Source organism: Artibeus jamaicensis, unplaced genomic scaffold (assembly GCF_021234435.1).
Source record: "Artibeus jamaicensis isolate MK-2021 breed Jamaican fruit bat unplaced genomic scaffold, CSHL_Jam_final scaffold_847, whole genome shotgun sequence".
NCBI lineage: Eukaryota > Metazoa > Chordata > Mammalia > Chiroptera > Phyllostomidae > Artibeus > Artibeus jamaicensis.
In genome coordinates, this window is record NW_026522057.1 from 2,025,727 (window position 1) to 2,050,202 (window position 24,476).

At 48.5% G+C, this 24,476-nt stretch overlaps 1 protein-coding gene across 11 annotated transcripts in view; it reads left to right on the forward strand.

Annotated features, from left to right (window-relative positions):
• Positions 1 to 24,476, forward strand: part of ERI3 (ERI1 exoribonuclease family member 3) — a 123,007-nt gene that overhangs the window by 64,928 nt on the left and 33,603 nt on the right. For 10 of the 11 annotated variants that reach the window (XM_053660364.1, XM_053660360.1, XM_053660361.1 and 7 more), the window contains one exon: positions 2,285 to 2,357. The exons of the other annotated variant lie outside the window; for it this stretch is intronic. In XM_053660364.1, the coding sequence (XP_053516339.1) occupies positions 2,285 to 2,357 (73 nt within the window). The remainder of the gene's footprint in view (positions 1 to 2,284; positions 2,358 to 24,476) is intronic. 11 annotated transcript variants of the gene reach the window in all.

A 24,476-nucleotide genomic window follows, 5' to 3' on the forward strand; every position in this document is an offset into this window, starting at 1 on the left:
CCCATCGATGGGGCCCTGGGTTGTGCGGTCTGTCTTGCTGCCCATTTTTGCCTGGTTTATCTGCACGTGATTGTGTGACCATGGTCAGCCCCATGCCGCCTGTGCTCCCGGGTCTGGCAGCCACCGCCTTGTCTTTCTGAGACCCCTCTCCACCAGCCACCAACTCTGCCCCTCTTACCGGTCTGGATGAATGGTTTTCAGACTTTCACACAGTTCAATTTTCTGTCTGTTCTGGTTGTGTTTTTGTTTCTAAATCTTTGTTGTCCTTAATTTTGGTTGTGTGAGGAGGTATAGTGTTTCCACCTACACCTCCGTCTTGGCCGGTTCCTGTGGAATTGTTGAAGGAGCTGAGGCTGTGTGACTTGGAGAACGGTACTCTGGGGGAAGCTTTCTAGGCTCTCAGATCTTGGGGACCATTCTGCAAGGAAGAGATGGAAGTCTCATTCTCTGTAGTTTCCAAAGACAAACCTCAGGGTAGAAGTTACAAGGTGACGGTAACATTCATAGTTTAGCATTAAGGAAGGGCAGTCCAAGAATCGAAGGGTCGAAGGAGTCCAACATTGGAGCTGCCCACTCCATGAAGCAGCGAGCTCCTTGTGTGCAGTAACGGTCTGGTGGGGGTGGCCTGGTTGTTTCAGCTCAACAAAACTTACAAGACACAGGCCCTCTGCTCTTCGTTTCTTACTGTTCCCAGCTGATCTTAATCTATTCTCATGGCTTTAATTTTACGTATGTTACATTAATGATTCGGAACTTTGTATCTTCAGGCTTCTCTTTAAAATTGGATATCCAGCTGCCTCTTAGCTATCACCCCACTGCTGGATGTCTCCTGGGCGCCTCACACTCAACAGAGAGTGTTTGCCGTGTGTCAGGAATCTGCTTACCACTGCCTTCCCAAACTCTTGTCTCCTTCCCGTGGTGTGCTGCGGGGAGGCAGTGGGAGCAGTCCACCCTGGTTTGGGCAGAAAGAGGATACATTGTATGTAGACTTAAAAACAATCATACAGTTGACTAAATGTTGGTCCACTGTGGGTGTCAAATGTGCTCTGTCTACCCTTTCTCCTCCTTTATCTCTGTCTTAGTGAGAAGCATATAGCTACCCAAGGCATGAATCTTTGAACTGGCTGCTACTGCTTTCTCTCACGGGGCCCCAGGCCCCCTTCACTCCTCCTTTGCATCTCCCCTGTCTGTTGCTGGCTCACTATCTCTGTGACTGTAGTCTAGTCTCCAGGCTACTCTCCAGCTTTTCTTAGTGTAAAGTGGGGTGGGTTTTTTTTTGCCTTGGCATAATCATTGTAAATCACAACTCTTTGAAGGCTCTCTATTGCCAGTGGCTAAGCTCCTCTCTCAGCAAGAAAACTCTGATCTTCCCTAGCTGATATTTCTCGGTTTTTCCTCCATTCTTCCATGTTCCCCATGCCCCAACTTAAGGCTGTTTTGTCTACTTTTATTGTCTATTCCACTGAACAAACTGTGAGCCCCTTATGGGCAGGAGTTGTCTTACTTTTTGAGTCCTAAGTGCCTGACTCTAATTAAATGTTCAGGTGAATGGATTCGTGTGGGTAAAATGGCCTCATCAGCTACAAGGGGAGACAGTTTATACACTTTAATTTAAAGAAAAAACAAGAACAGATTCTTAGCTTAAATTCTGACTTCTTCTCGTCCTTCTGCATAGTCTCCTCTCTGTCTGCAGAAAGCCTATTGCTAGAGACTTAAATGTGAGTGGAAGTCCCTGCCCAGCTATCTCTAACTCATGTGCTCTTTCTCTCTCTCCTCTTGTCTTGTATTTCTGCCTCCCTGCTCTAACAAAACAAGCTGGTGCACTGGAGAGAACCTAGGATTTAGAGTGAGACAGAGCTGGGTTCAGTTCTTGGCACTGTCATTTTTTTTTTTAGCTGTGGGATCTTAGTTACCCCTCTTAATCTCATTTTTTCATCTGTAAAATGTAGGCCATAGTACCTACCTCACAGCACCATTCTGAAGAATAATGTGAAAGTATAAGTAAGATACTTAGCATATTGTAGGCCATCAGCAAATAGGAGCTGCTGCTATTATTTTGAATAGTCTTCAGGTTTTCACATTTGGGTCTGAGGACTGGATCTGGAGCGTGGTGTCCAGGGTGCTAGAGGTGGGGTGCGTTCCTTGGGTGGGGTGGGACCCATGGCTGATGGGTTGGCCTTTTGAGATCTATTTGACTATAGACTCTACATTGAATTCCCTAGCTTAAGATTTTACACCTGGGAAGTGGGTGTGCCCAACTTGTTCTCTCTTCCCTTTTTCATAGGCTCCCAGGCCAGTGCCAGTACCTGGGCTTGCCAGTGGCAGATTACTTCAAGCAGTGGATCAATCTGAAAAAGGTACTGTGTCTGAGCCCTGCTTGGGTGCTTCACCTGGGTCTCCTGGTCTCAAATCTCCCCCCAGCCCTCGCTGCCTTTCTAGTTTCTGTTGTTTTCTTTTTGTTGTTTTCATCGCTCCCTTTCTTTTTGTTCTGCTCTTTTCTCAACATCCTTCTCTCCTCTTCCCTAGCTAATGTGCACTGGAAGATTGTGGCCATTTCTGGGACTGGGGAGCTGGTTGGGGACCAGGCTGCTAAGTGGAGTATGATACTTCCCTATTTGGTGTCACTCGGACGTGCCGAGAAGTTCCAGTTAAGGGGGTTTTCCAGGTTCTTCCTTGGAGCTGAATCTCTGAGCTGAGCTGCATTACCTCGAGGAGCGATATGGTGCTAGCGGAGCCTCTGGGGAAGTGTTCTCCTCGATATGTTCAGGAGTGTGGCCTCTGACCCTCCCGAATGGCCCTGGTGTCTTCCTCTGGTGAGGAGGTAGGGGTGTTTCAGGCTGGCTTTGGTGCTGCCTGGCCACAGCAGAGCCTTGCTCATGTGAAGGGCCATGGAGACCACAGCCCAAGTTTCTCTGAGCGTGAAGGAGGAGACTAGCACTAATGTAGCACCAAGCACCTGGTGAATGGGCAGACGCTGTGGGCTGGGAGGGACCCCCCGTGGCTAGGAAAGTGAGTCACTTAGAAAACTGTCCTTTCCTAGTATATGCTTGCTGGATAAGCAGAAGAAAGGAGTAGGAGTAGACTCTCCATTTTCAGCTCTAGTGGGTTCCTTGCTCCAGGAGACCCAGTCCACCAGGGAGGCTCATCGCCATAAATCCTTCTGATGCAAGAGCAAAAGCCCTGGGGCAGCCTCAGGAACCCCAGCCGCTAGTCAGCAGTGACTCCCAGGAAGCTCGGGACGGGAGAGCACACCAGGAGTGAGAGTAGGGGCTCCGGGGCGCGCAGGGCAGAGAGCTCGTTGGAAGGTTAGGCCAGGGTCATAGGGTTTGGGTCTTGAACTGGCATATTCAAGGGAGGTGAGATATGGATCTGAGGAGGAGGGGCTTTCTAGGCGGGGGGGGGCAGTGTGCTCTTGATGTGTGGGGGGGCTGCATCTAAGTGAGCTTATGAAGGAACATGGGACAGAATGACTGTGGACTTTGTCCCGTAGGTCTCAGGGCAACCCTTATTTGAGGCAACATTTGTGAACTCCTTTACTTTCCTATGGTATGCGGGTCCTCTGCACTCTGATTTGTTTGTACTTGGACCCTACCCACCTCTCCTACCTCCGTGCACCCAAACAACAGCTACTTACTACCTACCGCCTTTGGCCGAGGAGGCCAGCCAGGCTCTGTGTTACCTTTGGCCCTTGGCCTGTGACCTCACCTCTTTCAGAAGTGCCCCCCAGTCATCTTCACCAGCATATTCCTCTCCTTGAAGATTCAGTTTCGTTATCACCTCTGCTGAGAAGCTTAGCCAGCCAGTCTCTTGCCTTGAGACTCCTTGACACTTTGGAGCTTAGAGTGTTGAAACTGGGTCCGTGTGTGTGTGTGCTTCCTTGCAGACATGTCTGCCTGCATAACAGACTGAGTCTGGTTCCTTTCTGTGTGCCCAGTGGCCAGATCAGGGCAGGGTCCAGAGCATGTGCTCTTTGAACAAGTGGCCAGTTTTGAGAGCTGCTCTGTAGAGGCCCTCTCATTCGGGACTTGAAAGGGTTGCACGTGCCTGTATGGCTAGGCCTGTGCTCCTGGAAGATGGCTCTGCCAGCTGTCAGGCTGCATCTGAGGCTGCTTGCTGGCCTTGGCAAATGTAATGTGAAGGCCCAGCCAGGCGAGGCAGGCACTGACCATGAACAATTGCTCTGTGAAGTTCACTAGACTTTTTGGTATATGGATAGCTCTCTCCCTCTAGGTTCCTTGGCAGAAAGGCAGAAAAGCAGCCAACCCATGTGGTAATATCACCAATCAGGGCTACCTTGGTGCTGCTAGGGGGTGGAGGTGGGCTCTCCTGAGCCTGCTCAGCTAAGTTCTCTGCCAGACACTGCTGAGCCATAGAAGAGGAATGGGCACGAGGGGTGGGGGTGGGCATGGGGGAACTCGGTACTTTATTCCCAGTTGGCCTTGTGATTGCCTCTTGGGAGGTAAACTTAGCAGGTCTAGGAGAAACAAGAGGTCTAACCCCTTCCATTCTGTCCTACAGCCTCGTCATATTTCAGCTTTGCTTCAATCCTTGCCAGCAGCCACTCAAATTGGGGAAACCGCAGGGCCCTGGAGGTCTACGGGCACGGTGGTCTTTCTGACCTTTGTACTGCCTGACTTAGTACAGGCTGCACAAAGATTCCTGCTCCCTTAAAAAGAGTAACAGTAAAAGCAAAGCCAGTGAGATCATTGCCAAGGTTGTGGGGATACTATGTGAAAGCCTTGTCTTTGCCTTTTTCCCACATATGTGACCTATACTCTGGCTATCTACGTGGTCCCCTCCAGTCCTTGATATTACTTTGTTCCTCCTCCCTTTCCTCCTCCTCTCCTCCTCTCTTTCCTCCTCCTCTCCTCCGTAACTCCCCTAGAGAGGTTTGCCCTACGGAAAGAATGGGGAGGGTTCTGGTCTGTTTGGTCACCTAGGTCTGTCTAGTAAGTGAACAACTTGGACTGAATTCACCACCCCCATTTCCTAAGGCCTCTGATCTGAGAAGAAGCAGAATGTTGTCTTTCAGCTGCCCTCTCCTGTCCAGAAATGGTGTGGGTCACATCAGGGAAGAGCAGCTTTTCAACGACCAGGTTTCCACCTCTCCCGCCTCCACCTCCTTCCCCTGTAGCAGAGTGGAGCAAGCCAATGTTTGCTGACATTTGGAGTGTCATTGAATGACCTTATATTCTTATTGAACTGTCAGCTGAGAGAGGACTGGGGCCCTGCTCCCAGCTCCCTCCAGGAGGTCAGAGCTGTCACTGAGGGGCCAGAAAACTCACACACATGCACACGGCCACACATACATGAACATGCATGTATGCGGTCATGTGAGTGCATACACCTAAGTAGGCATGCCAGAAACTGTTTATAGGTATCCATACATGCAAACATGTATATATACACATATTCACAGGGTCACCTGCAGAAATGTATGGAAATCTACAGACAAGTGTATTTACACAAACATATTCATAAAGTATAAAGACATGTACATAAACATACACATCTTCACTGATAAACAGATATGCTTGAGTGCCTTCTGTGTTCCGAGTTCTGTGCTGTGCCCTGAAGATATAACAGAAAAGATGGACATTAAATAATTTTAATTGCATTGTAACACCAGAAAGTTTAGAGCCATGGGACGGTTTCATAAGGGGACCAGACCTAGTTGGTAGGGTCAGGGACTGGTTCCCTGAGGAAGGGTGGCAGAGCCCAGATTGGAGGGTGAGCAGGGATTGGCTGTGCACATGGCAAGGCCCTGCGGTGAGGAGCGGCCTGGCATCTTCATGGAACTAGAATGTAAGTCCGTGACAGTAGAGAAGTTTTGGCTCTTTTGTTTACTGTTCTGTCCCCATCACTAATTATTATCTGTTGAATGAATGACTGCCTGAAGCATAGTGGTTGTGGGGAGGAGAGGAGTGTGGCATGAAATGAAACGGCAAGGAGAGGCAGGAGCTCGTTGCACTTTAGATTTTGATCTTTATCCTTAGGGTGAGGATAGCTATTAAAGGGTACTGCATGTAGGAGGTGAAAGGCTATGGGAGGAAGGCGTAGGTTCTTGACGTTGGCTCTCTGCAGGAGGAGGGTCCGCTCTTCTATAACGGAGGAAAGAGAAGAAGATGGGTGTGCATAGATGTAGGTAGGCCTGTGGATGTGATGATGGCAGGTTGGAGTTGTTTCCATCTGATGGCTTTTCTTTTTCTCTGTGAAACAGATGAGTCATTTGCTGATAACTAATAGGGAAGGATGAGAATGTTTGTAGAAAGTGGAAAAGGATTCCTGTAGTTGTGGTAAGTAGAAGTGTGAGCTGACTTGAGAACTATAGTAGGGTTTTAGGCTGTGCTGAGGGTGCAGCTGATGATACTGATTCATAGTGGAACTGCTCTGTTATTCAGCAGAGCTCAGCTGTCTGGCGGTGCGCATGTGGGAGGCAGACATTTAGAGTCATCCAGCATGGAGATTTTCTCATGAAGTGTGTTGAAAGGAACAAAGGAGTTGAAGATGTTGAGACAGTGGTTGCCAAGATGGATCATGGGATGCAAGCTGGATATCGAGGGAAGAGAAGACAGCAAGAGGCCCATTGGAAAAAGCTGAGTGCTAGTAAGATGAAGAGCAGTTATATCAGGTATGGTTGAGCACACCAGGTGGAAGGATGAAAGATTATGGTTAGACAGCAGGATATCTGAAGAAGTGATTTCAGAGGTAGGGCATTTATGGGTGTTGGCATCTTCTAAAGTGTACCCATGGGAGTTGGGGGGGCTAAGTTTGGGTGGAGGAGAATATTATTGTAAATAAGAGATTAAGAAATGGATAGGTCAAATGAGACCTCCATAAGGTGAGAAAAGATGGATATATGAGGGGACATGTGAGGGGACCCAAAAAACCTGGAATTATCTCCTGGAGGTCAGGCCTCTTACAGTGCAGGCTCCTCCCTCTGGGTAAGTGTTCTTGGAATCCATCTGTATCAGTGTACCAGGTGGCGTTGTTGTGAGAAGCTGTGTTCGGTTTCAGTGAATTTTTTTTTAAGACTTTTAACGCATTTGCCCATTTCACAATGGATGACTTACAAGTGCACCTGCCTACACTATACTGAGTGTTCAGCAGTTTTTGACTAAAAACGGCATAACCTCCATGGCCCACCCTCCCTATTCACCTCATCTTGCCCAAGCAAGATTTTCTTTAGTTTTCCCAGATGAAAAAAGACCTCAAAGGGCAACGTTTTGCCAGTGTGGAAGAGGTGCAACAAAAAATGGCAGAAGCACTAAAACACTTTAAACTCCATGAGTTTAAAAACTATTTTGAACAGTGAAAAAATGTCCTGATAGGACATTGCATCAAATGTCCTGATAGGTATATTGCATCAAATGGAAAGTGCTTTGAAGGTGACTGAAGTTTAAGAAGTTTACATAAATTTTTTATAAATAAATTTCATTTTATTTTGGGCCCCCCTCATATATGTGCACACATAATATATACATACTAAATGCATATGCATGGACACAGGTATAAATGTATGTACAAATGCATGCTTGCCTATGTACATACACAGTTCCTGCACGCTCGGACTAAGCCAGGCAAGTGCATGCATGTAACACTCACAAATGGTCTGCACTTCCTCCGATGCCTGAACCTGTTCAGAAAGGCTTTTGGAGAAGCAGGCCTGCCCCCTTAGGAGAATTCTGAGTCAGTCCTGGCAGACGGGGTTCAGCCAGTCTTGCTCAGAGTTTGTAGGGATGGAGTCACCTAATTTAACAGACCCACCCGTACCAGGGCGTGAAGACTGCTGCTCCATTTGTCTTCTGCCATCTGTGCTGTATGCCCTGCTGCAATTTCTGGGTGCTTGAAAGGGGAGCAGCTGGAACCAGCTGTGACAGAGTAAGGAGGAAGAGACATTCTTGGGTCTCTCCAAGAAGCATTTCTGCCTCCCCCTCCCCTGGGAGTGGACAGCAGGAGAAACAGCTGAAGGGAGGGTTGGTGTCTAAGACTGAGTATGACTTTTCCTGACCTTGGAGCATTCAGAGTCCCAATCAGCGCAGTAATAAATTAAGGGCTTATGGAGGAATAAATTCTTGGCCTTAATGAAGTTCTTTGCTGGGGGCCATAGGCAGGTCGGCGGGTCAGCAGGTCTGGACGATACAGATTGGAGGCTCCAGCGAGTGAGCTAAGCTAGCTGGGGAGCCATCAGAGGTGGAAGGATCTGAAACTCTGTTGGTCAGGTCACTTTTTAGTGTTGTGGGGATCAAGCTTCATGAGTGACAGGCAGCCTGACAGAGGATGGAACTCTACGGTATGGTAGCTGCATGGTACCAGCTGCAGAGCCCCTCGACGGGGGGCTATTCAGAAGCTAATTTGGAAGAAGAAAAAAAAAACAAGAATAAAACAAAAAATGAAAACCAAGAGAGCCATGAAGATCTAGTAGCCCTGGAAGGTGTTTGTTGTTTTATTTTGGAGGGAGGAGGACTGCTCAGTGGTAGGAGCCAGACTGGGGCTGTGGTCCAGTTCTTTAGCATCATCTGAAGGACAGAGCGTTATCTGTGGGGCTGTAGGCAATTATAGGCTGCTCTCCTGGCAGGAGCGGGTACTGAGGCCAGGAAGATAAGAGCCTCTACCTGTCTTTGGGAAGAAATGTATAAGGAGGACAAGACACAGGCATCACATATAAACGAGGGAGAGATGGGGTCACAGGTGTGTCATAAGGAGAGGGCGAGTAGGGGAACAGCCTGGAGCTAGCTTGCTGTTGAATTTGATTCTGAAGCCCTGGGAGGAGCCGGTCTTGGGGGCTGGAGGCTACTGAATTGTTGAACTGAAGCTAGACCCCAGGCCTTGAGACTCTACAACCTGAGTTCTTTCTCTTTTCATCCCACCCTGTGCAACATCTGCCCATGGGGGTGAGCTCTTGGGACATAGGCCAGAGGCAGCAGAGGGAACAGCGCTGCATTTGGAGTCAGGGGCGGTTGGAGCTAGAGAGAATGTTTCCTTTCTTCTCATCTTCCTGCCCCCGTGGTGTAATGCCCTGCCTGGGCTTTTCCTTTAAATATGTCTTACAGCTGTCTGAACTCTGAAATTTCTTTCACTCCTTCCCTCGCCTTGTTAACATGTGTTGCCTTTGGGGTAATCAGGGAAAAAATATTATGTCCTTTTACAATTACCGGGTTTTGGAATATTAAAATGTCTCACTGCATCGGCACTGTTATTTTGATTGGTATTCTAACCTTTGACTAGCCCATAAAGCGCGCCGCTCCTGAAGCCAATATTGCAGGACTGAAATTTAATTCCGAAATGATTCCAGATAATAGGGAGACAGATAATATATGCATGAAGGATATTATGTTTGGACTAACTGCAGCAGGGCCAGGGCTGGGGAGCTGAATAATAGCCCAGAGTGAGTTATAATCTGTGGGACAGAAATGCCTTACTGTCAGGGCCAGGAGAGGAACTCTTAAATCAAAGGCCTGGGAAAGGGTGCGATCGCAGAGTGCTTGTTTTGACAGGAGGGACACCATAGCCAAGAAGGTAGGTGTGGAAGACTGTGGCCCATTCTTTCTCTTGAGCGAGATACCCAAGGCTCTGGATGGGCTAGCTCATTGTAGCACCCCATCCTCATATCTCCTTTCCCTCTAACGTTCCAGCCACCTCAGACTTCTTGCTGCTCTTCAGATATACGTGATTATTTCACTTCCCTTTGCATATTCTGTTCCCTTTGTGTACATTGCCTTTCTCCTTTTAGTGTGTTGGAAAAACTCCTGTTCATCCTTCAAAACCCTCTTCTGTGAAACCTTCACTGATGTTCCCTCACCTCTTATGGACATAGTTAATCATCTCCTCCTTTGTTTGACCTCGGTACTTTGTAATGAGTGTTCCACATGCTCTTGTGATTTTATGTTTACATACTTACGTTTCCTATGAGACTGAGCCACTCAGGGCCTACATACAGCCCATCTCTGTATTTCCAGTGCTCAGCACTGGGCCTGGTACCCACTAGGGATCAGCAAGCATTAATTGGACCCACACTGAATGTAGGGCTTGACTAATAAGCTCCAGAGTCCAGATACCTCTTCCCCTGCCAGATTTCCCAGACAAATAGACTTAGAGAAGTTAAGTAACTTGCCTAAGGGCACATAGCCAGGAAGAGGTAAAGCTAGGATTTTCACCTGGGTAGGTGTGTTCTTTTTCCCAGACCGTGTATCTTAGGCCAGTGAGGGGGCATGGAGTTGGCGGCCTGGATAGGAAAGACAGAACTCACTTCCCTGATTCCTTCCTTCCATAGCTCAGGACTTGAGTCCTCTTTGCACTGGTTCTTAATGTTCATGAAACTGAAGTCCTGCAGGGGATTGTACCTTCTGTTGCTACTAATGACTTTTGAACAGTTACTTCACACGAAAGACACTTCTCTGCTAGGACTTTGTAATTAAGGATCAAGAAAATACCCTGAGAAAGATACCTAAGTGTGGTTTTGGAGAGCCCTTAGGGAGGTAGGCGGGCAGTCTGTAGAGCTCTTAGTAATGTCTGCAGACTTCACAGACATTCCCCTCCACCTTGAATACTTGGTAGAACTTGTATTTTAGGTGTATGGTGATAAAGAAAGTACATCATGAAAAAAGCTACAGTGAATCTGATTGGCTTTTAAGTGGATTTATGTTTTATTAACTACAATACTATCTATTTGTCTATAAGCCTGGGAAAATAGTATGGCTATATTTAGTATATTAAGAGAAGACTTAACCCTTCTCTTAGCTTTCAGGTGATGCTTGGTGTGTACACTGGCCCCTGGGGATGTGGCCTACAGGCTGAAAAGCATTGGTGCCGGAGATCTGCTGATATCGCTGCCAACCAGTCAGTCACATGACCTGACACAAGTTCCCTCACCTCTCTGAATCTGTAAAAGATGACTCAAATCTGACACACAGAACTTAGTCTCTAGAGTCCAGTAGGCTTGATTCAGAATCTTTACTCTGGACTTAATAGCTGTGGGGTTTTAGAAAAATTGCTTCACTTCTTTCAGCCTCAGTATTTTCCTCCATAAAACAGGAAAAACAATACCCACTCCTAGAGTTGGCCTGGGCCTGAAATGATAGCATTGTACCTCTGCTCCTCCCTTGTCCTTGCACTGTATTGTTCACCCTGTAGCCTCGTCCTCTCCACTAGGCTACAGGGGGTGAAGGAGACAGGAGCTCAAGGCAGACGAACAAGCCTTTGTGGACAGGAGCGAGGGAAAAGAGGCTGCCCAGTGGAATTCAAGGGAGCACCAGGGAGGAGGAGCCTGATCCCATTTTTGGACTGTCTGACCCTCAGCTGACACTGAGGAACAGAGTCAGATCATTGTCCTTGATTCCAGCTGCCGTCAGCATCCCTTTTGTCCAATGGAGTATAGTCACACTCACCTTTGGACAATTGATGGATCTGTCACCTACCTGTGTTATGACCTTGGACAAGTTACTTGCCTTCACAGAACCTTGGTTTTGCCATTTGTAGAGATAATAATAAACAGGAGCTACTCTAAATGCTTTATATAAATTAACTCAGTCCTCAACTCTTTAAATACAATTGTTAGCCATATTACAGATGAGGAAACTAAGGTACAAGACACTAATTAAATACCTTTCACAGGGTTCAGTAGCTTCAGCTTCCATGAGATTCAACCTTCCACAAGGTTCAAAAGTGAGTGAGGGAGTAGGTGTGTGCATTTAGGCAGCAAACTGCTGAGACCGTGCTCTGAACATATTTGCTCTGTTGCCTCCAGTGCAAAGGAGGAGTCATTTTTACCTGGGATGCAGGAGAGAAAGTCAACAAAGCTTTCGTTAAGGAAACACTTGAGTTAAACCTTGAAAGAGAGTAAGTTTTCAGGAGACAGGGTGGAAAGGGTGTTTCAGATAGGGGGAGCAGCGAGCAAGGCCTGGAGGGGTATAACAGCTTGCTGGACTGGGGAACTGCAGATAGTAGCTTTCAGGGTTTTTAGGCTACTGATGTGGACCACCTGTGCATATATGCCTCTTACCAGAAGAAAAGCAGAACAAGCAAGCACAGTAAGGAACCATTGCCAATGTCTAGAGTGGAGCCAGCCTAAGCTGCTTTCCGAGAATGGGGCAGCAGCTTCAGAAAACTGCCGTGTTTACGTCCATATGAGGGAAGAAAGAGCCCATAGGCCCTGGTTAGCCGGGAGGGAAAGAGGCCACCTTGCCTTATAGCGTCGTTGGCTGGGGCAGTCTGACACTGCTGTGCCAGAAAACCTCAGTATCCTTATGGCAAAGTGGGGCAGATTACAGTGCAAGGAATCAGTTAGGTGATGTCTGTAAAGCTCTTCAAGCGCTGGTGCTTGGTGTGTGGGTGGGCAGCCTGGCACAGCCTCAGCCAGGAAGCTGAGCCGGCCTGCCTGGTTCTGCATCCCAGGTAAGTGTGGCCACAATGGGAAGGGCCCGGGGAGGGAGTCAGCGCCCTTAAGGCAGCTGGGGTTCTTTCTACCTTCCTGAGGTTCCCTGCAGCGGCTACAAATGGCCCTCTACCCTGGAGTCAACTGCAGTGTACTAGGTGGCTGGCCTTAACAGCAAGGCTCACCTCGTGGTCTGTGTGCCTCTCGCTGGCTGCTGCTCAGAGTCTGTGCCCTGTCAAGTGATGCAGCCTCTTCGTCCTGGTTCCACTGTGAGCCTCCTCTGTCATTCTCTCGTATCCTTGAAGAACTGAATTCTGAGCCCACTCTGGAGCAGAGGAGGGAGAGGAGCTCTCCTCAGTCTGTTTGGGGCCTGGATTTAAACCTAGGCATCCTGTCCAGAGAGCCTATACTCTAACCCTCGGGCCAGGTGCTAGGGCCCACAGTAGCCCAGGGTCTGTGCCTCTTGGCTGTTGTGCGTGGCCTGATATGTCCCTGTGCAGGACTACGAGCCACTCAGTGAAAGGGACTAGATCTGCCTCATGTCTGAATCCACAGAACTAGGCAGGCTAGTAGGGGCATAGATGCTGTGGAAGAGCTGAGAGTGCTTTAGGAGAGAGATGAGGCGGGCGAGGCAGCAGGAGAGAAGTGGACTCGTCAGTGTTCAGTATTAAGTCTGAGAGAGCTAAGGGAACCCTAGAAAACCTTCTCCCAGGTGTTTTGTTTGACTTTGGTTTTTTTTTCTTTTTGTTATTTTTGTTGTTGCTGCTGCTGCTACTCTAGACCCTGCTAACTGGGAAGAGTTACACAAAAGGAGAGAAAATGACAAGGAGACTTCCTTGAAGGCAGAAGGCACAAGCCTGCCTCCTGTCTGCCCCATTGCCCTGCAGACCCCTCTGGAAAGGCAGGTTTGAGCAGGTCTGTGGGTGTTAATAATAGAGCATGGGCGTGTTGAGTCCCAGCCGGTGCCAGTTTCTGTGTTAGATACTTTACACAAATTATGGCATTTAATCCTTGTGGCTACTCAGCCAGGAAGGGGCTGTTGTCCCTATTTTATGGGTGCTGAAATAGACATTTGGAGAAATTAAGAAGCTTGCCTAAGGTCACATGACCAGGTTGTAACTCCAGTTTCTTTCCTTCCATAGCTCCCTTCTTGTCTCTTGTTCCATTGTAGATACAACCTGAAGGCAGTTCCTCTGGTCTCACCTGGTTTAAGCTGGAGGCCTCGGCAAACACATACCATTCATTACTAGTTGTATAATTAGTGAAAGCTAGTGATTGGGGAGGGATAGGAATTGGCCTCCCAGGTCTCTTGAGAGTGACACCTGTTGTATGGAGACCTGTCTGTGTGTGTACATGCATGTCTGCATGTGTCTAAAAAGTGTATCTCTCTGTGCTGGGATGTTTGTGTATACTTAGGTGTGTGCACATGCCTACACATGGGATTATGGGTGAGGGTATAGGTAGGGAATCTGTGGCTTAACTAGGACAATCTGGCAGTGGGCAGATGAGGCCCTTGTCTCTAGAGGACAATGTGGTACAATACAAAGAATGCTGGGCTGAACTTGAAGCTAGACAGTCAAGACATGGGCTTTGGTGTTGGGTTCCTTGCCCTTTCTGAGGCCTCAGTTTCCTCATCTAACAAGTAAGGGAGCTGGATAAAGTAATCTCTTCTCCCTTTGCCATTCTTGGATCATTCATGGTACCTTAGGTTTCCTTTTTTTGCAAAAAACAAGATAGATAGAAGGAAGGTGAGAGAAGTCCCTCTTTTACCCTGACCTACTTTGATCTTTAGCCTTGGGGATCACTCTGCTATTCCACTGGGGAAAGTTGAGGGTTCAGGAAAGCAGGGCATTGCCTGGCTTTAGGTCAGGAGAGCTGGGGGCACCAGTGTTAGGGAGACATTTGGACAACTGGTGCCTGAGGCAGTTTGGGGTGGCCTGGACTAGAGCTGAGTGCCATTCAGCTTTGGTCTTCTCCATGAGAATATGGGGTGAGAAGAAACTTGTTGTCTCCCTGCTCCTTTTGAAGGTGGAGGGGAGCTTCTTAAGGCAGGTTGTAGGCCAGGTAGAGCAGGAAAGGTAGCTGGACATGTGTTCCCATTCATATGGACCACCAGCTCAATGCACTGTCTGTCTGTGACCTCAGCTGATCAGCTGTCAGCTCTCTTACGGGAAGAGTGGTTTAGGGTTGGGTGCCTTAATTTTCTCTGGTTGACCCCTCAGGGCTGATTTGTATGGTTCCTAGAAATGGTACCTTCTCTAGGTCCCTATCTCAGTCTTCAAGTGGGATTATAGCAGGGTTTTGTCTATTCTGTCCCATTAATTAGCCATCAGTTCCCTGAAGTTTCCAGATTTGACTAGCTGAGTCACTAGAGAAGGAATAGGCATCATATGGATTCTCAGTGCAGTTCCTTCAGTGCTGGTGAGGACTTCTCTCTGTTGGCTGGGCTTAAACCAGCCTGGTCCGAAGCCTCAGGTAGCAAGTGACCTATGCTATGCCTGGGCCAGGACATCTAAATTAACATCCAGCTACCAGTCACTCACGGAAGCCCTGTTTGTCAGAGCATTTATTCTTAGGTGAATCAGGTCTGTTTTCCACCTGTACAGAGCTCCATACTCAGTTGAAATTTACAAGAGACCAAGTCTGTATAGGCATGTCCATGTGCTCATGTCCCCTGCCTATGCAACTCAGTAAGTTCAGAGCTACCCAGATGAGGCAGCTCCTGCTGCAGCCAGCCAGCCCTGTGACTTTGTCTAGGGCCTTAAGACAGGGCCCTTGAGAGACCGTAGGCTGCCCTACTTAGAAAAGAGGAGAGGCTGTCCTGGAGCTATCAGATCCAGGCTGGCTGCTTAGGAAGTCCTTATGTGTGGGTGTGAGCAGGTGTGCTTGTGAGTGTGCACAGGAATGAGCCCAAGGGTGCATATGGCAATAGCCAGTGGACTATCCTCAGCACCATGACCAGGTCTTATGGTAGTAGGCCTGGGCTTGGCACCTAGTTGGCTGCAAGCAGGAGGGCAGGCTGTAGGCAGATCCCAGGGCAGCCATGAGGCCTCCCCAGTGGTGTGTTTGCTGTGCCTAATTACCCAGCAGTTGTTTAACTATGCAAGCTGCATGCCTGCCTTTATTGCGCTGTGATTGCTGAGCTGCCTATAGGGAGTGTCATAAAAAGATATAAAATGCCCATTATCTGTCTGACGCCCTCCTCCTGGACTGTGGGTGTTTGTGTTTTATTTTATTTTTATGGCTTGAGGGAAGCTCTGCAGGAAGGAAAGGAAAGGGAGGGGAAGCCCTACAGGAATTGGAGGAGGCCCCTTCATACTGTGGTCAGCCGTGAGCTAAAGGACTCTCCTGAACAGAGGGGAGAAGAGCAAATGGTGGATCTCCAGGGTCAGGATGGTGCTCAGGAAATAAGGCCCAGATCTTCCCCTCCTCATCCAGCTGCAAGTCCTGCAGCTTATTTCCCTTCCATTTATGCTGGGCTCCTCCCTGGCACACATAGGTCTGCTGCCTTGGTGCGGGCAGTCTGCAGAGGGTTCTGAGAATGGTCTGTAGGAATGGTCTCATTGCCACTCATTTCTTTACCAGCTTTGATGACTCAGGTGGCCTACTGGCCTCCTAGAGCTCCATGGCTGGCTTTGGGACAAATACTGTGGGCACTACCCTCTGCTCCTGAAGTCTTCCACCCCTAAAAGAAACAGCTTCAGCTTCTCTCTTCTTGCCAGCCACCATGTTGTGTTTAGGCCAAGCCTATTCAAGAATTCACTGGATCTTAAGGAAACCTCCTAGAACAGGAGATGGGGATTGTGATTTGAGACCTGTCCTATGCCAAACACAACCTGTGTGTGGCACTGAGGCCGAGATGGGAGATCACATAGGAGTCCTACCCTTAAAGAGCTCACACTCTGTAACCAGAGCTCCATCTTCACAGCAGGTGTTGAATAAATGTTTGTCATATGGAACCGAAGTCAACACAGTCGTTCATTCTCATGCAGTAAGTGGCCATTGAGTACCTACTGGGTCAGGCACTATGCCAAGCACTGGAGATAAAATAGTAAGCAAAACAGACAAAAGTACAGCCTTCACTTGTCATTGGAGTTTATTGGGAGAAGGAGTAAAAGATTTAAACCCTGAGTATCTAACTTCAAAACGCGTGCACTTTCAACTGTGATATGTTGTTTCCCATGCCCGAACCCTCAAAGCTGTCCTGTACTGATCATCTAACTTCCCTCCTTGAAAAATCTTGATACCTATTGAATGAAATACAGCTCTCTAGCCCATCCTTTGAGACACCCAAAGTGCCTTTCCAGCTATACCAAGGTAGCTTATATGGTCCATTTCCATGCCTTATTCATGTCTGTTCCATTTGCCTGTATTGTCCTTTGCTGCCTTCCTGCCTACTGAACTCCTACTTATCCTAACTCCTTTTTGTCCTCTCTGAAGGCTTCCAGTTTCCTATTGGGAACTTCCTCCCTTTTCAGACATCTGAGTTCCTAAGCACTATGCTAGAGCTTTTCCCCTGGCTTCATTCACTGTTGGTGAGCCTGCTGTAGGCACTTCTCCTATTGTAGTGTACATAAAACGTTTTATTGAGAGCCCTGGCCAGTGTGGCTCAGTAGGTTGGAGGGTCGTCCTACAGATCTAGAGGTTGCAGGTTTGATTCCCAGTCAGGGCACATGTCTGGGTTTTAGGTTTGGTCCCGGTCAGGGCGCATGCTAGAGGCAACCAATCAGTGTTTGTCTCTCACACTGATGTTTCTCTCCTTCCCTTCTCCTCTCAAATCAATGACCATGTTCTCCACTGAGGATTTTTTTTTAAAGTCTCATTGACATATAATTCACATACCACACAATTCACCTATTTAAAGTGTACAGGTCAGCCCTGGCCATGTGGCTCATTTGGTTGTAGTATTGTCCCAAAGACCAAAAGGTCCTGGTTCCGATTCCCAGTCAGGGCCCATACCCAGGTTGTGGGTGTGATTCCCAGTAGGGATGCATACGAAAAGGCAACCAACTGATGTTTCTGTATCATGTATCACATCAATGTTTCTCTTTCCTTCTTTCCCTTCTCTCTAAAAGAATTCAGTGTTTCTTAGTATATTCATAGGGTTGTACAGCTGTCATACCATCTAAGTTTACAACAGTTTTGCCCCCTCTAGAAGAAACCTCATTAGCAGTCACTCTCATTCCCCCAAATATGGTAGCCCTGAACAACCACTAACCTAATTTCTATCTCTATAGATTTGCCTATTCTTGCAATTCTGGCAATTTCTTGTATGTAGCCTTTTGTGGCTGACTTCTTAGCATAGTTTTTGAGATTCATCCATGCTGTATTATAGATCAGTATTTTCTTTTTATTGCTGAATAATATTCTATTCTATGGGTGTACCATATTTTATTTATCTACTCAATTGATGGACATTTGGATTATTTCCATTTTTTGGCTCTTATGATGAATGCTGCTATGACACACATGCACAGGTTCACTTTATTGTTTTTGCTTTTTTATTCTTACACCTGTCCGTCTTTCCTAGCAGTGTGAACTCTTGACCTGACCCTGAGAGTAGGGATCACTTCTATATTGTTCACTGTTGCATCCCTGCCACTTAGCCCATGGCTGGCACTCAGTGAATGTCAGTGAATGAATATGTGCATGCTTTCTAATTCTTTTACCCCTCAGGATATAATAGCAAGTTGTGGGGACCTGTTTTAATTCCATAACTCACTCTGTGCTGGGTATAAGTGCATACACACACATCCACCACCCATGCTGGACTATAAGTTCATTTGTCAGTATTCCGGACCATGCCCTTTTCATTCCACTGTTGACCTCTCTGGTGTAAGCCCTTAACCTGCAACAGCTGATCTCAGAAATTTTCCTGAGTTGCCCCCATAATGACAGATTCAGCCTCCACACTGAGGCAAAGACTGGCCCTACCTTCCCCTCTCCTTCCCTTTTCACCCAAGGGGCCTGAACCTATGGAATAACCCTGGAGGGTATTGGGCTGGGTGACCTTCAGCTAAGAGGCTTCGCAGGGTGGCTTTGTGACAGCTCCAAATGTCTGGGCATTGGAGAGAGGAGAGATGCTACCCCTGCCATTCCAGTTAGTAGCCTATATGAACCAGGTCTGCAGAAGTAAAGGAATTTTTAGACCCAATAGCTCTGAGAGATCAGTAAAACCAATATTTCTTTTTTCCTTGTACTTAACCTAATAGTTCGAGCCCATAATTAGAATTGGGCTTTATTAGGCTAATTAGGAGGTAGGAATGATGGTAGGAGGACATGTAGAGATGCATCAGAGTGGTGGGCAATAAATCTAGGGTTTTAATAGGTTTGTTTTGTAATCAGGTGGTCTGGAAGGCTGACTGGGTGGCCGGGCCCCCTCCCCTCTCTTCTACTCCCATCACTCCTTGAAGTGGCCTTCACACTTTGCCGTCCTTGTCCTCGGTACTGGCAGCAGCTCTAGGATATGGGGAACTAGGGAGGGAGGAGGAGACCCCACCCGGAGCTTCATTGCCTATGCACGCGCCGTCCAGCCTGGCGGCATGATTACCTTGCTGAGAAATCCGTCCAGGCGCAGGGCTGCTGATAGCAATCATTGATTAAGAGGGTAATTGTCCTGAAAATTCAGATTGATCAGAAGGCAGAAATGATAACTTGTGTAACTGTGTTTAAAGCCACGTCCTGTCAATAGAAAAGACTGAGATGTATCGCGCCAGGAGGGGGGCAGAACGGATGGGTGTGTGTGGGCGGGTGGGCGCTGCCATCCTTCTCTCAGGGCTGAGCAGGATGTTTCTTGTCAGTAACCTGGACTATTGGAGATTCAATCACTTTTATCTCCCCCTCTCTCTCAATCCAAATGCCTTTTCATATTAGGAAATTAGAATCGGCCCTGCTCATGCAAGATTTATTAGCTCTGCTGAGCAGTTGCACCGAAGAGTAAATGATTTTGCTTTGCTGGAGCTTTTTACACATTAGGACCCAACTTCTTCCCTGCTATGTGCCACTGGCTGCCTGGAGGACTGGGCACTAGAACCAGGTACCTAGGGAATGAGCTTTCAAAGTGTGTTTGGGGGAAAAAGCATCACCCGGCTCTGCCTTCTTGATCTGCCAAGAGACCCCGTTGTGTCTGGCCAACTTCCTTCTGTCTGGTCCCCAAACAGCTCCCTTACTGGAGTACAGGTTGTCTTGCTCAGATGAAGGGGCCAAACCCCCTGAGGGGACAGAATGCATCCATCAGATTTGGATGGCCTGGTGGAGACTCACCTTGGAAGGACACACTGATGTATTAGGTAAGGATTGGCAGTAGAGGCAGAAAATAGAGGCGCCACCATGACCTCTCCTCTCAGAGCCTGGGATTATTCTTCTATCAGCCAGGGATGCAAGGGCTAGAGCACCTTTCTGAGCCCCTGCGGAAGCTGTCTAGGAAGTTGCCTGGGAGTTTAGAGTGTGGAAGCTAGTACCGTTAAGCTTAGGGGTGTCTGGACCTGCTGGCTGCCTGTGTCTAGAGGGCTGTAGGATTGACCATCTGAGACTATCTGATCTGCCAGCAATGCAGGCTGTTAGGGAAGAAAGGGCCTGGGATCTGTGCTTTTGGGACTCTACTGTGGCTTAGGATTCAGAGGCAGTGTGGGCCTGTGCAGCCAGCTGGATGTAGCCTGTCCTGGAGGCCAGGGTACCAGTGGGTTAGGTTGGTTGCAGGGAAGACCACTGTCCTTCACTGAGGCCGTGTACCTATATCTCCTTCTTGCCTTCCCTCTTCAGCCCCCTACTTCCTTGGACCACGTGGTCCCATGGGCAAACATCAGTCACTGTCATTCTTCCACCCTCCCTATTTGCAGGTGTCTCATCTTGGAGGCCTAGTGGAGCAAGTGAAAGTGTGGCAAGTCCTTCTGATATTGGGCCAAGGGAAGGTGAATGGAGTTTCTGCATCTTTTGTGGAAGGGATATCCCAGGGACTACCTTCTACTCACTTTGCTTTTATTTGGCCCCCTGAAACCTCCCTTTCTCTGAACTTTTGAGTTATTTCCCTAAGTAGAGATGTAAATTAGGCTAACCTAAGAGTTGGGGCCGGAAATGATGGAATCCCCAGAATGAATAGTGGGAGTATGTAGCAGCCATTTTGATTCAAAAGAGGACTTTTTTTTGTGGTAGTGGGTAGAAGAAGGCTTTTTGGAGGAAAGAACCTGGCAAGTATCTGCAAGCTATCCCCTATATGGGACCTGCCTCTAAACCGACCACCAGGGCACCAGCTTCCTGCTGAGGGTCTGCTTCAGGTCTTTTCCTCGAAGCCTTCAGACTCTGTCCTCAAAGCCTTGACTTTCTTGGAAAGCTCCTCCTACTGGGCTGGATTGGGCAAGGCAGGCCTGCCTTCTACACAGATGCCATTGCCCCACCCCACCCCTGCTCCCCTCTGAGAGTATGCTGAGGGGTAGAGTAGTAGGTGGGACGTTTGATGCAGCCCCCTCTTCCCCCTCACCCACTCTGGTGGATGGTGAAGGGAGTAGATGCACAGGACTGACAGCTTCCAGTGTGTAGTGTTCTGCCTCTGCCTCTGAGCTAGGCTTGCTAGCTGCCTGGGAATACTTTGCAGTCCAGAGGGAAGGCTGAGCCATGTTTGGCTTTAGTCTTCTGCTAGGGCTAGTTTAGGCAAAGTCAAGAAAATGGAAGTGCCATGGGCAGCTTGGACTTGGGAATAGAGAATTCAGAAGACATACTTCCAGGGGAGTGAAGGAGATGGTCTCTACAGGGTAATTATGAATGGTGTTGCCTTCCAGATCCCAGAGGAGGGAGTGCCTGAATTCTCCTGGAAAAGCTCAAGTGGGCCTCCTGCAGCAGGGGAGCCCTCAAACTGAGTCTGTGAGGAGGATGGGGAGTGTGCTATGGAGACAAGCATGGGCCAGCATCTGGGAAGGGAGAACAAGAAGTATCACAGATCAGTTGTGCTAGGACTGAGGCTGGAGCCAGTGGGGTTCATTTTCTCCAGCACACTTCATCATAGTTTAAAGGCATGGGCCACCTCTCTGTTTTAGCAAGCCTGAAGGATACCTACTTTCACCATCTCCCTGGGCTTCTGGGGGCTATGGGCCTTGGATTGGACCAGCTAGAGCCTTAGGTTGGAAAGATGTACAGGACAGAGCCTTAGGGAGTGGACCCCAACCACGCCTCAGCTCGGTTCCTTCTCGCATTCTGCCTTGAGAGCAGGGAAGGGAGCAGAGGTTCAAGCTAAGGGAATGGCTGGCAAAACTTCAGGCCAGCGTGCTCCACTCTTGCTGAACCCATCCCCAGCCCTGCCTTGTGCCTAGCTCCAGCTCTGCTGCCAGGGCCTGGCAGGGAGGCGGGGAGGAGACCGGGAAGCCAGAAGACTCATTTTCACTGGAATTTGACCTAAAGCAGGATTGGAAGGGAAGAAAAGAATTTGAACAAAAGTGCAGGCAGGAAGGAGCTGTTAATGAGCCTTTCTTTCTCTTGGGGACAGAGCAGAGCGCATGGCGGGGCGCAGCGCCTGCTCTCCTCAGTGGCTCTCTAAGGCAGCTGCAGTCTCTGGCCGCTGCCTGCTCTCGCTCTCTCTCCTTTTTTCCCTCTCCTCTTTCTCGGCTCTCTCTATTATGGGGACTTGCTCCAGCTCTTTCTCTCTCTTCTGTCTCTCCTTTTGTTCTCTCTTTGTCTATTTATCACACTGTGAAGGTTGAAAGAGATGTTATTAATCTGGGAGAATGAAGGCAGGATTAGTGGTATGAATCGGATTTTGAGAGGTGTAATGATAGAAAGACTCGCTCGGCTGGCGGCCTGCGTGAGCTTGATAAATGGGGAGCACTCCAGACTGACTCGCGCCTTCCTCCGCGCTGTGCGCCCTGCCCGCTGGGGCGTGCCGCGCTCTCAGATCTGCCAGCCAGCCCACCCCGCTCCTACCTGAACCGGAGCAAAAAGCCAAGGGTAAAGCAGACACAAATATCTCCCATCGCACTTGGAGACATCATTGCTTTCAGCACCCTTTTCAAGTGGAGGCCTGTCGAGTTCTCAAAGGGCTGTGGGCAGAGGGAGCAGGCACCTAGACTTCAGCCTGCTTCTAGGGCCTGTGAGAGTAGAGCTTCCCTTCTACCCCTGGCATGGATGTCAGGGGTCATGGAGTGATAAGGCAGTCCATAGACCAGTCTCGTAAGAGTGCTGGACTAGATGCAATATGTAATTAAGCCAAGTGCTGTTGGGCGAACTGTGGGGTGAACTGTGGAGGTCAGGATGGGACATGGAAGAGGAAGGAAGAGAAATCAGGAAAGGCTTCCTGAAGGTTATGTCCTGGCAGACAGGATTTGGAGAGGGTAGAAGAAGGCTAGCAGTGGAGGTGTGAGGACAGAAATAAGCCGGACTGTGGTGGAAGGTTGAAGAGCCTCAGATGTGGTGAATTTCAAATCAAGAAGGATCATGAGAAATCAAGCAGTCGAATCCCTCACTTTCCAATGAGGAAACAGGCCTGGGTACTGGAGTTGCCATTTCCTACTCAAGTCCCGTGGCTTGTTCATCCTGGGCCAGTACAATGAGCCTCTCCATCTTCTCTCCTCTGTGGCTTTGGTCACAGGCTTACATCCTTCATCTTTGCAACCAGAAGATCCTGGCTTACGTTCATTGCTTTTTAGTCTCCAGCCTTTTCCCTGCTTTTGCCTCAAGGTCCTCCTCACACTCCTGCCCCCAGCCCACTCTGCAGTCTGTGTGGAGAGTCCTGTCCCCGCCAGCCAACTGCTGCTTGTGTGCTGAGAAGAGGACCAGGAGGCAGCCCACCCCATTCCAGGCTCCAGATGCCTCCAGCCTGAGCACTTTCCTGCCTTATATCCCTCTCAGTTCTCTCTAATTGAGGCGACCACTCTCCATTGTGGTGACTGGGCACTTACTGGTGTCCATGTCTGTTTCTCCTCAAAGGGCGGTGGGTTCTTTGAGGACACGGTCTACATGTGATTCATTTGAGCTGCCAGGGTCTGGCAGGCCTTCAGTGAATGCATGTAGCCTGGCATATAACAGGTTCTCAGTAAACATTTGTTGTGAATGGGTCAGTGTGATCCAAAGTCTGCACTTTTTAATCATATTACACCTGGGCAGATGAAGGTAGAGGTAACACAGGGAGGTACAGGGGCCAGGATGTTGGGCATGCCTAGAGAGGAGGCTCTTTGGGCCTTAGCCCTGGAGGATATAGTAGTTGGTGTTCAGCTTTCCATCTCTCAGCCTTCCTTTTCCCCCTCCAGACATCGGAGAAGAGAAGGGCCTCATCTGACCCTAAAGGCTTTTATTCTCTTCCTTGGTGAGCTTATCTATTTCCGCAGTTTCATGCACCACCTGCACACTTTCCTGGGGACTTTTTTGCCTCAGCTCAAACCACTGAATTGAGCTCCTGACCTTCGTGTCCACTTTTTCCAGGCAGCCCACCTTGGATGTCCCACTGAAGGTCATCTTAGTCCTTCTCAGTGATTTTCCTCCAAGTCTAGTTAGAATTTTTGCTCTTGCAGGGCCTCAGACCCTCACTGTGTGTGAGTTTACATACATGTTTACATGTCTCTCCTAGCTCGAACCCCCCCTTGAAGGCTTAATTTACTTGATCTATGTGTCTCTGGCACCTGTGTGTGGAGCTGCACACATGGTAGTTGCTCCATAAGTGTGCGTTATATGTACAAGCCAGTGAAGAGGGGAAGGGTTCTGGGATGAAGGTGTTGAACACACTTTTTATTTTTCCAGGGAGAAAGTGAAGGTGTGTGTGTTGTGCACAAGCACACACATGCCTTCATGTTTGAGGGGCAGGTGGTTGTAGTGGTGTCACATATCAATAAAGGCTTAAATTTTAATTTGGAAGGCACTTTAGAAACTTAAAGTGCTTTGCTTAAGTGCTGACTGCTATTAGTGTCTCCTTTTTATTAGGAAAAAGGACATGATTTTTTTTCTTTTATCTTCAGGCCTGTCCAACTTCTGAGAGTCAAACTTAGCAAAATGCCTGCCCCTCACTGAGGTAGTTACATGCCAAGTTCAAAGCTTTGGACTTGAAACACAGAATTTTGCTTTGCAGGCTGGTTCTGACACCCCTCAGGGGATTAGCCCAACAGCTCAGCATCAGGAAGGGGGTGGG